Source organism: Oppia nitens, unplaced genomic scaffold, assembly GCF_028296485.1.
Source record: "Oppia nitens isolate AA-2021 unplaced genomic scaffold, nextdenovo-longstitch-racon4-pilon3 scaffold6_pilon_pilon_pilon, whole genome shotgun sequence".
NCBI lineage: Eukaryota > Metazoa > Arthropoda > Arachnida > Sarcoptiformes > Oppiidae > Oppia > Oppia nitens.
In genome coordinates this window covers 5,657,837-5,670,944 of record NW_026533250.1, presented here as the reverse complement: position 1 = coordinate 5,670,944, position 13,108 = coordinate 5,657,837, and the positions used below count along the sequence as shown (strand labels likewise).

At 22.9% G+C, this 13,108-nt stretch overlaps 1 protein-coding gene across 1 annotated transcript in view; it reads left to right on the top strand.

The window, feature by feature from the left end:
• Positions 1-7,335: 7,335 nt before the first annotated feature.
• LOC128962805 (histone-lysine N-methyltransferase MECOM-like) overlaps positions 7,336-13,108 on the top strand; it is a 122,602-nt gene continuing 116,829 nt past the window's right edge. The window contains exon 1 of the mRNA XM_054309206.1: positions 7,336-7,376. Coding sequence (XP_054165181.1) covers positions 7,370-7,376 — 7 coding nt within the window. The 5' untranslated portion in view covers positions 7,336-7,369. The remainder of the gene's footprint in view (positions 7,377-13,108) is intronic.

Sequence of the window (13,108 nt, the reverse complement as noted above, 5' to 3'; positions counted from 1 at the left end):
TAAATTTATAATTAATAGTAATAATCTTAAGTTTACTATTTTCAATATACTTTATTTACCAAAAAAATATATATATATATAATACTACTTATAATACCACAAAAAATAATGATAAAAATAATTTTAAATATAGTTTTTTTTCAATCAAAAAATATTAAACATAAAAAATCATATTATATATAATAATAATATTTAAACAACATTTAAAAAATAATATATTAAATAATAATAATAATAACAACACTAATAGTTTAGTACTACAAAAAAAACTATAATAAGTTCAATGAAAAACTAGTGATGTGTAAATATAATGAACACAAACGTAAATATTTAAATATAATAATAATTTTTTTTGCAAAAAAAATAATAATATTTTATTTTGTTGTTGTGAACCAATTCATATAAGTTCACATAATATATATAAATATATAATGCAATTGAAAGAGAGGTACGACACCAAACACTATACCTGTGCCCGAACACAGAGATTTATTTTTTGTTGTTGTTGTATGCATTGCATACTACAGTATATATCCCAATACCTGTGCCCAATAGTTTTATAGTATGAGTTCCCAGTGTCCACACACACACATACAATATCCCATAGTATTGTTATCTCCCATAATATTGTATGAGTATATACCCTGTATATACAGGTATGTATGTATGTATAGCCCTTTCCGTTTCCTTATTCAATAGAGATGTCACATTAATGGTCAGTTAGTTTTTCACTTTTTTTCCCTGGATGACTCTCTCTCTCTCTCTCTCTCTCCCAGTGTTACCACAACTACTTGAGAGAGAGAGAGAGAGAGAGAGAGAGAGAGAGAGAGAGAGAGAGAGAGAGAGAGAGAGAGAGAGAGAAGAGTCCGTACGGCAGAGAAAATAAAAATGTCAATCCCTTATAGCAAACGATAGAGAAAGAGAGCTCATGGATACCATGCTGTGTGTTGTTTCCAGGAGTACCACCACAGCAAGTGAACAATGTAAAGGAAGGGAACAGTAGTTAAACGGGCAGTACATGACTGAGAAATGTGAGAGAGATTCACATATATATTATTATTATTATTATTGAGAGACCAAAGAAGCCGTACCACCGAAAAAAAACTGCTTATAATATGTGATGTTGTTGTGTATGTGTCTACTATGACTACCCATAAGTGTAGGACATTCCTCTCTCTCTCTCCTCATATATATATATATATATATCTCATGAATATATTGAGTCTTCAGCTGTCATTGACTACTGAAGAAGGGAGAGATGACTCTATTCTCTGGTCTCTTCTTTTCGTTCAAAAAAAAAATAGTAGAAATTGTTGGAACAGATATCAACACAATACCCATCCCTCTGAGCTCTGAGCTCTTTAGGGGTATATACCGGGCGCGCACTGGTAGTTGACTACTGTATATATACCTATGGACTATACGCTATAGCACTTAGATCTCTAACCATTTTTACAAAAGATATCTCACTATATATTATGCCAACTGAGTGACTGACTGACTGAGTGTATGTCTTAAAATCTATAAGATTTACACTTCAATAATACATATATATATATATATATATATTATATCTCTTTTCTTGTTGTAAGCTTATGTATGTAAAAAGAACCGGTGGGTATCTATCCGAAAGAATTTACTCTTTAAGCTTATGTATGTACTGTATGTATATATGCATAGTATGTATTGATATTGTATTATAAGGAAAGAGAGAGAAGATTTAACGCTCTCTCGCCTTTGAGTTTTGTCGTTATCGTTTGAAGCACTGGTAGTATAGTTTATATATGGATAGGTATGAGTCCGTGAACTTCTCTCTCAATTTTTTTTCAACAACAAAAAAGAGATCTTATAATGTCTTATAATCTGTTAGGAAAGGAAAGTATAGATTTTAAAGTAAGAGAGAGAGAGAGAGAGAGAGAGAGAGAGAGAGAGAGAGAGAGAGAAATAGGAAAAATCATAACACAATTGTTAGGGAAAAAGCAAAACAAATGATGTGAACTGACTTTACTCTCTCTCTCTCTCTCTCTCTCTCTCTCTCTCTCTCTCTCTCTCACTCACTCACTCACTCACTCACTCACTCACTCACTATACTATACTATATAACCCTAATCTAACCTATCAATAAAGCATATAAATGTAAAAATCTGACTGTCCTTATATCTACCTGTATAAGTTGTCACACCCGTGTATGTATGACCACTACTACACTACTACTACTAGTACTACTACTACTACTACTACTACTACTACTACTACTAGCATTGCAATACTGAGATTGTTAATCAATAATTTATTTTTTGTTATAGATATGTGGTGTATGTGTTGCTTATGATATGGTTGATACTGTGATCCCTGAGCACCGGTATCCTTGGTTTCCATAGAGTGTAAAACATATCACTTGTATGTGTGTGTGTTGTTGTTGGTATGCACGACATGACATATAATAAAAAAAATCTCTATGAGTTGTCTAATACTACTAAATAAAACACTTAACAAAAACAATAATAAAATATTAATAATATTAATATATTAATCGTAATATGCATTGTAATTATTATTATTTTTGTTATCCAATAAACATTACATTATTTTTTTGTGTTTTGTTTGTAAATTTTTTTAAGGTATTATTTTTTAATCAATTTATTATTTTTAAATATATATATACAGTATATAAGTAATTATTTATAGTTTTGTTTTTGTATAACAAAATATATAGTTATAACTAATTAGATGATAACTATAATAATTATCAATCAATTATTAAAATTTTTTTAAATTTTTTATTGCATTAATTGATTAAATGATTTAATATGTAATATTCAAATATTATTATAAAGTTATTATATTAAATAAAATAATATTTATTATAAATATTATTTATTGTTTTTCTTATAATAACTTAATTTTTTATATAAGTGTTTATGAAAATTTTTATTTACGCTATTATATTAATAATATTAATAATAATAATAACAACAAATCAAAGTCAATAAGTCATATACAGTATAATACAGTATAAATTACTAAATTTATTTTACGGTATATTATTATTATTAGTAGTAGTATTATATAAAGTTATTGCTATAGCATTGAAAGTCAATATAAATAATTGACATAAAAATGCAATAAATTATTATTTTTATTAACCGAATAGTAACCAACAAAAAAATAATTCAATGTTATATATAGTATAATATATATATATATATATATTATATATATATATATTGTGTATTATATGTATACTAAAAATATATATTGTATTTTCACTATTATTGATAATGAAAATAATGTTATAATTTTATTCTATAGTATAAATGCTGCATAAAATTACATTATAATATACGTACATAAATAATAATAATATTAATAATTTGATTATAGCATACAATTGTTAAGATTATAATACAATACTCTATTTTTTATGTAAGATTATATAAGATTTTTAATTTTTTTGTGTGTGCTATACTTATATATATGATATACAGTATAATACCATTACTATTACTCCTCATACTCCTCAAACTGATTTATTAATACAGTATTATAATAATTATTATATTGTATTAATATTATATTATATATAAATAGTTTGTATATCTTACATTAGTATAATTACATATATGATTTATATATTTTATAGTATTATTATTTTTTAATTTTTATTGTTATATATATGTTTATACAGGAAGTTATAAAACATAATATATATATATATATATATATATATATATATATATATATATACAGATATCATACATTTATGATACAATAATATAAAATCATTAGTTACTTATATTATAAATGTTGTGACATTTATTTTTCAATATAATTATAATAATTATTATATTAAACCAATTGTTTTTAATCTAGGTAAAATTTTGTCATATATATATATATATATATTAATATGTCAAAAAATAATTTTTATCAATAATCAATAAAATAATATTTTTTATTATTATTTAGTATAGAATATTCTTTAGCAAAAATATATTGTTTTTTATATTTAATAATAATTAAGTTTTAATAATAATTAAGTTTTAATAATTAATATTTGAATGGAAAATCAATATTTGGTCTATTATTATTAGTAGTATTTTTAAAATTTTTTTTATCTTAAAGTGTATATTGAAATAAATTGAATAAAATTAAATAACTAAATAAACTAACAATACTTTCCAAACTTTATATATATATATATATATATATATATATATAWATWTATATATACTGTATAATACAATATTTAAAACTTAACTAATAATAATAATACTAGAATTTTATCTACTAATTGCTTTTTGATGTTATTTTATTTATGTAAATAAACTTATATATATATATTTAATATAACATTAGATTTATATATTGTAAAAATATATATAAGTTTAAAACAAATATTGTTGTCAATGAATACATTATACTCTCAACTAATGATGATTTTTATCAATTATTAAGTGATTGTAAATTTTTCATTACCATTAAATGACATACTGTATGGTATATGTCGTCCCTTTTAAAGTCAAAATTATTATTATTTTTCTAATTCATGTCATTTTTTATAAAAAAAAATAATTCAATTTTATAAATATTCAAATATAATTGTATGTTTGTGTGTGTGTGTGTGTGTGTGTGTGTGTGTGTGTGTGTGTGTGTGTGAGTGTGAGTGWGTGAGTGAGTGAGAGTTATAAATGATTATAATATTTGATTTATAATAACTAATGCTAACCTATCGTCTAATATAGCTATAATAACTGGCAATAAAAAACATACAAATATTATATATGATATATATATATAAATTTATAGTTAAGTGGCTGTTTAGATAGATAACTATTATTTTATATGTTATGATAGCGAGAGAGAGAGAGAGAGAGAGAGAGAGAGAGAGAGAGGCTGTCAGATATATCATCAGATATTAATAATATTATACATAAAATATTGATATAATATTACCGGTATATAAATAAATACAAGACATATGTCACATATACACCACTCAGTCTCTCTCTCTCTCTCTCTCTCTCTCTCTCTCTCTCTCTCTCTCTCTCTCTCTCACTCACTCAACCAGTTATCAGTTAAAAATACCTAACGTTTCTTTTTTTTCACTCCCTGTCCTCTCTGTCATCAATAAAATGAAAAAAACATACATATATTATAAGTACAGTATAATGATAGTAGTGTTTATGAGTTATGTGTTTAGGGATTAACACATATGTTTTGCTATCAGTTATTATTTTATTGATATTATGTGTATATATATATATATATGTAGTTTTTAAATATATATATATATATATATATATTGAAAGTATAAAATAATTATATATATATATATATATATATATATAGTATATATTGTGTGTATGTGTGAACTTTGAAACATTTGATACACAGTATATATATATAATATAATATTAAATATATTGCTGTTTTATGTATGTATTAATAAATTATAACACAATTTTGATGCAATAACTTTTATTTTAAATGTATACACTATCTATATATATCATATGTAAGTATTAAATATTATAATTATTGTGACTAAAGTGACAAACATTTATTTTATTGTTTCTTTTTTTTGATGACATATCCGTTAATATTATTGATTATTTAAAGATATAAAATAAATTTTTTAAATTATTTATTTAACATTTTCTTTTGTTATTATATGCATATTTTATATATATATATATATTAATATATGTGATATATTTTATATATGCAAATATATTGACAGATATTATTATTATTATTGTTTTAATATATCTATAAGAATATTCTGTTTTTTATTATACATAATATTGATATAAATATTTTATATGTGAGGAGAATATACTGTGTGTAATAAATATGTGCGCAAAATCATCGGCAAAAAAATATTTTATTATTATTATTATGACATCTCATAGGAATGGTATAACATTAGAGAGATAGTTGTCTAGTATTAGTGGTTTAGAAGAGACACATTATCTACCAGTGCTGGTACAGGGATGCTATCATTTGATGATTTTTATATATTGAGGAAGAGTCAGAGTCGGTGTGCGCATACAATACATGCATTTGGATCTTATATATTGAATATACATTGAATATATATAAATATAGCACAGATACATACCAGTCCTAAAACACATACACGCATATACAATATATTTATATATATTATATAAAAGTAAAATAGATCATCACTTGGGTAATTGCAAGTAGTAGTAGTAGTAGTTGTAGTATATGTGCTATACATATATATACAGTATATATATATTATATGAATGTGTGAATACTATGTGCCACCAGTGCATTGTCAATGGTATGGGAAGACCGCCTTTTATCCGTACAGTCAATATGTTTGCCAACTGAAGAAGGCTCAACCACTATAGTAGACAAACCCATCCTCTCTTTCTCTCTCTCCTCAAACAGCTATAAGCTCTGGTAGTTTGTGATGCGCCTCCCTATGCTCTCTATCACACATACAATACTACACACACACACTAACTGAATGTCTTCACTAATATAGCGATAGTTTCAATGAAAATAGGGAGAGAAAGAGAGAGAGAGAGAGAGAGAGAGATTTTATGTGTGTGTGTGAGTGTGTAAGTAAGTGTCTCTCTCCCAGTGCGCTCATATACCACACTAGTAAAACCGTTTTCTGAATTGTCTTCAAACTATCACTGCTTTTTCCAGGAGAGTGTACTCTACCAGTATGTGTGTGTCTACTACTACTACTACTACTAGTAGTAAATACATGTGAGTGTCTATACATGTATATGTGTGTGTGTATGTGTGTTGGAGGACAATATCAGTCCATAAAGACATCAAAAATACAGTTTTCAGGCCCCCGTACTAGGACTGGGCTAACTAACTAACTAACTAATTGAGTGATTTGACTGTGCTTTGCATATATATATATTGTGCTAATATTTTTTAATTGATAATTAATATTTGAATTATTATTATTATAATTAATTATATAATTTTTATTATTTGTGTGCGGCGTTATATAAACTTTTTATTTTTGTGAATCAATCAATTATTATTGATATTATTATAAAAAAAATATAATAACACATGGATTTTGATATCAACAAAAACAGCTAAACAATTATTATTATTATTATTATTATTATTATTATTATTATTATACAGTATATCCATTCAATTGTGACTACAATTAAAAACTATAGGAATTTTTATGTAGTGTGGTATCTGTGCTAATATTATTATTATTATTATTATTCAATAATAATTTATTATTGCTATATGACATAACTTTACTAAAAATCCCTTTCCCATCGATAAGTAAACTATAATATACTAAATAAATTGAAAGAGTGCCGCACCGGGAGATACAATTAAAAAAAAAATTATGTCAGGTATGAAAAATTCATGTATAAATAAATAAATATATAATATTTTATTTAATATATATATATATCTGATTACTCTTTATTGTCTATAAAAATAATTTTTTTATATATCATTATTTACCGACACTTACTCTGTATGATAGTTGACAACAAATTAAATCAATTGTCTTAACTCCGGTTGTCCCGCAAAATAATAGACAGTTTGGTATATATAATAATAATAATAAAAAATAATTTATATATATATACTAGTGCTATATAAAAAAAAATTAAAATAAAATTGTATTAATTAAATTGACATAATTTTTCATATTATTATTATTATTAATATACATTAAAAATTTCTATCTTTATACTATACTATTACTATCTCTATTGACAATTTACACACCCACTCACCCACTAATTCATAGATTGTTGCTTTATATATATATATACTTAGAAATATTTTCTCAGACAAACAAAACTAAATATATTGTTAATTGATTAGATATTTATTATTATATATATATACACAAAAAAACTATAGCATAAAATATATTAAATGTTTTTATTATAATATGTATTATACTCTACTAATAATTGTACAAAAAAATATCAATTTTTTTTATTTGTTTTGATAGACCTTAATATGACAAATAATTAAGATATTATTATTATTATCAACATTATTAAAGGTGTATTACATATAATCCCTAATAAAAATTTTTGTTACTTTATTTGTCTTCAAATACTTCAATAACTATTTTGTTATCTCATTTTTCACACACAATACTTATGTTTTTTTCATAAGTTGTATTTATTGTGATATCAATTGTCTATTTTTCTTATTTATTGATAAATATATATATATATATATAGAAAAATCAAGTTTTTATATTATATATATATCAATGATTCACTCAATGATTTATCTAAAACTGATTGATAGGGCACTTACTCACGGAATTGACGGAATTATTATGTATTCACTTATAATAATAAAAAACATTAATTGTATTTATACTGTATTTTGTTGTAGTTTTTTTTATTGCTGTAAACTATGGCCTTAACTAAAAATATAACAACAAAAATATATATAAGACATTTAATAGGTTTCTCACTTATTTCTCTCTCTCTCTCTCTCTCTCTCTCTCTATATATATATATATCTGTTTGTCGCATCAAAAAATGTGAAACGGCTAATCAATTTGAAAGCCACACATAATAATAATAACATAAATTGTTATGCACTTTATAAACACACACTCCGGCACCCGTTGGTGAAGACCCTACCGTTCCTCGTAATAGATATACACTACACACATATATATATATACTGTATATAAAAAACTGTTTGCCTAACTTTGTATAATACTTATGTGTGTGTGTGTTTTACTGTATATAATGTTTTTTTAACTTAAAGATACCCCTCATTGAAGCAAAATATCTATTTGAAGTAAAAAAAAAGTATTTATTAGGGCTTCTTATCCTCTCTAATGTATGAAAACATCTGTATTTCAAATATATATATTTAGAATAAATCTCTCTCTCTCTCTCTCTCTCTCTCTCTCTCTCTCTCTCTCTCTCTCTCTCTCTCTCTCTCTTAAAAAATAACATAAAATTTGTCAATTGATTAAATATAATCAAATTTAATAGTTTTTTCATTGTCTCTATATGTTTAAGTCTATGGGTAACCAAAACAATATATATTTATAAATAACTAATTAATTGATAATTTGTTCAAAATTTTTTTTTTACTAATATCTTATTATACAATAAATATTTTTCTTATGCTTTACTTTTAAAGTAAAGTAAAATATATGAGTTATATCTAAATCACATATTTTTCACACTTTTGGTTTATGTATTAAACGGCATATGTGTGTGTGTGATGTTAGTGTACTGTGTATTATAGCACAGGGGCTTTAGGACCTTCAAAAAAATAAATATCAGTGAAAACAACAATTTTTTTGTTGTACAAAATAAATACATAAAGTGTGTGTATATGTCACACACACACACACACACACACACACACACAAACGTGACTATAACTACTCAGAAAACTTACATGGATTCATCTACCAGTGCTCATACATACATACTGTATATACACACAAATAGGTCACATAAAGTAACTTTATATATATATATTATATGAGTAACCAATTTTCACACAAAAAAACCTAAATGTCTTCAACAACAACAAAAATATATGATAAAAGTATATATATATATATATATATATATATAAATATGGATATAATATACATAATAGTATATACAATATATATATATTGGGGGTAAAAGTAATATTGAGATATTTATATATAATTTTTTTTAATAAGTTAATAATTGTATTGATAGTATCGACTCTTTTATTATTATTATTATTATTATTATTATTAAGTGTTAAAACCTATTAATTCATAACACATACATAATGTTTGTGTTTGTGTGTATTTTTCATTAAAAAAACAATGTAATATAATATTACCTACAAAAAAGTTTTTAAAATACTGTTAAAAAATCAAATAAAACAACAACAAAAAAGTTTGTTGTTGTTTTTATTTTGTGTATAATAAAAAAAATAAAGTTTTATTTTCATTTATTTTTTTTGCTGAGTTGTCATATAAAAAGATGTCATATATTTATAATTTTTATGAGGTATATGTCATATCAATTATATATATACACAATATATATGTGTTTTATTTTTGTTGTTGATATCACATTACTATCTATTTTTCTCATGTAGTTTCAAAATAAAACAAAAACATTAAATACCTGTCCTCTCTCTCTCTTACTGAAATTGGTATGATATGGTTATAAATTATACTGTCATTCCTTGGTTTATCACTTTATATAGTATAAGCTATATATATATATATATATATGTTTATATCCTACTGTGTTATCTATAGGCGCTCATCATAACGATTCTCTCTCTCTTACTATTATTGAAATGAAATTTTATTTTATTATTATCTTATAAGTCATTTATATATACTGTATATCTATTTTATTTATTATAATATTATTAGTTTTGTTTTATTGTATAACTTAATTTTGCTAGTATCTATGATATAGTATTGTATGATACAATTTGACAGTTATATATATATATATATATATACTATAGTCAATTGCTCTGGTATTATTTATTATGCTATCAAACATATAAAAATTTTTATTATTATTATATTAAACATATAACTGTCACCGGTATTAACTCATCTAAACAATTGTGTTGTATATATATATACTGTAGATATGAGACAATTATTGTGTGTATATATATACATGAAATTTCATATTTTTTTATACATTGAAGATAAGTAAGACAATTGATATAATAGAGTTAATCCCATAGAGATATATAATAATAGATATTAACTATAATATATTAATAAATTTATTGTAAATACCACTTAAACACTTAGTTGATAATATCATATAAATGTGTGAAATTGTACTGTAATTGTATGTATTGTATATATATAATCATCACATCAATGAATATGTACTTCAAATAAAATCTATAAAAAAATACGTTAATCATTAAATCATTCATGTATTTTTATTTTTGTTGTATAGTTAATAGCAAATATAAAATAATAATAATAATAATAAATATAAAATATTTGTAGATTTTTTTCAAGAAATACACAATATTTTTCATCTGAAAAGATAAACTAAATAACAAACAAACAAAAATGAGAGAAAAGTGAGAGAAAAAAAATCATTGAAAGTCATAACTAATTATTATTTATAATATATGTATAGCTATTAATTAGTATACAATCATAATATTATATATATATGAATATTATCACCGGATTTCACATACATTTTTTTGTCAATTTTGTTTTTGCACTACAAAATCATTATCCATATATCAATCAATATATTATATTTAGTATATATATATATTATATTAATATTCATTATTACAATATAATTAATATATATATATATATATATTGGTGTCAATAGTTTCCCTTTTATTTTTTGAGTGACTAAATAGTATCCAATATTTCTGATGAATATACAGTATATCTCTAAAAGGATATATATACTAATCTGATAGTAAAGTGAGTGAGTGAGTGAGTGAGTGAGTGAGTGAGTGAGAGTTTAATATAATAATTACAAGTAAATCATAAGTTTTATTAAATACAGGAAACGGCGACTAAGGAGATAAAGGGATCGTTAGATTCATCAGATTCTTGACATATAAACGCCTGGGAGAGTGCACTTCCTTTGTTTAATTAGCGATGAAATTATGATTCATAGAAATATAATATAATATATATATATACTGTATATCTAATAGTTTATATGTATCTACCGGTGCCCCCCGCGAAATCGTAGGCCTACCCTCCCTCCCCCCCAATACATACACACATTAGACATATATGTCTATTATTTGTTAATGTTGTCACTCGACTCCACTCTTTAATCAAATATTTATCTAATTATTTGCAAAGTTTTTATTTCGTTGTGTTGTTGTTGTTGTGTTGAAATTTCAACAATAATTTTCTCCATAATAATAATAATAATAATAATGTTTACCATAAAAAATAAATATTAAAAAAAAATTACAGTAATTTTATATTGTGTTTTTTGAAGGCTTAAATAAGGGTATATAATGTTTTTTTTTAAAAATTAATTGTATTTATTTAACTATAAATGATTTGTTAATTTAGTGTTTGTGTTTTATTTGGACTAAACATATATCATATCTTATTAATATAAATATATATAAACATAGATTTTTAGTTTTTTTTGTAAAAAAATGTTACATTAATTGAGGTCACAAATAAAGTTTATATAACATAAGTAATTAATACTAAGTTATATATATATATAAATGTTTATAAAAGTAAAATATTTGTTGTTATTACTACTATTATATAATATTTATATATACAGTATATACATATTATTTAAATATATTTTAATTGATTGATAGCTTGTTTCCGACAAAACAATTGCTTGTAATAAGAGTTATATATATATATACTAATAAAAAACAAACTTATAATACGATTGGTTTTATTTTTATTTTTATATAAATTAGTGAAAGGATATTAATAATATACTGTATATATTATATATACTAATGTTTATATTATAATAATATAATAATAATTTATATATTAATAAATCCGTTTAGACAATGATTGAGATATTAACTTTGTCTTTATTATTAAGTATTATAAACATTGAAGTTATAAACAAAACAGCAATAATAACAACAATGAATAAATAATTAAAACAAATAATATAAAAACAATTTTATTTATGATTTTAGTTTTTAAAGAAAAATTAATTTTAGTAATAATAATACATTACATTAATAAGATATATATATAAAAGTTTAGTTAGTTTTTTTTATTATACTGTTTATATATATATATATATTTTAAAAAATAAAATAATTTAATAGTGTATTCATATGTAAATGTTTCTCTAAAACTACAGTATTATTATTATGTATGATATATTCAATTTGAACCGATAGCCCATACTTTCTCACTAATATTACCCGTACTTACAGTTAGTAATGACACAACTAATGGCTTTATTATACAATCAATGGTTGAAATTGTTTTTGAAAAAAAAAGATTTCAACACTTATATAGTTTGATAGTTTGTTATCTCAGAAAACTACTACTACTACTACTACTACTACTGTCCATATAAATAGATAGATATAGAGTATGAGCTAACTGTGCCAAAGAGTGTCAATGAGA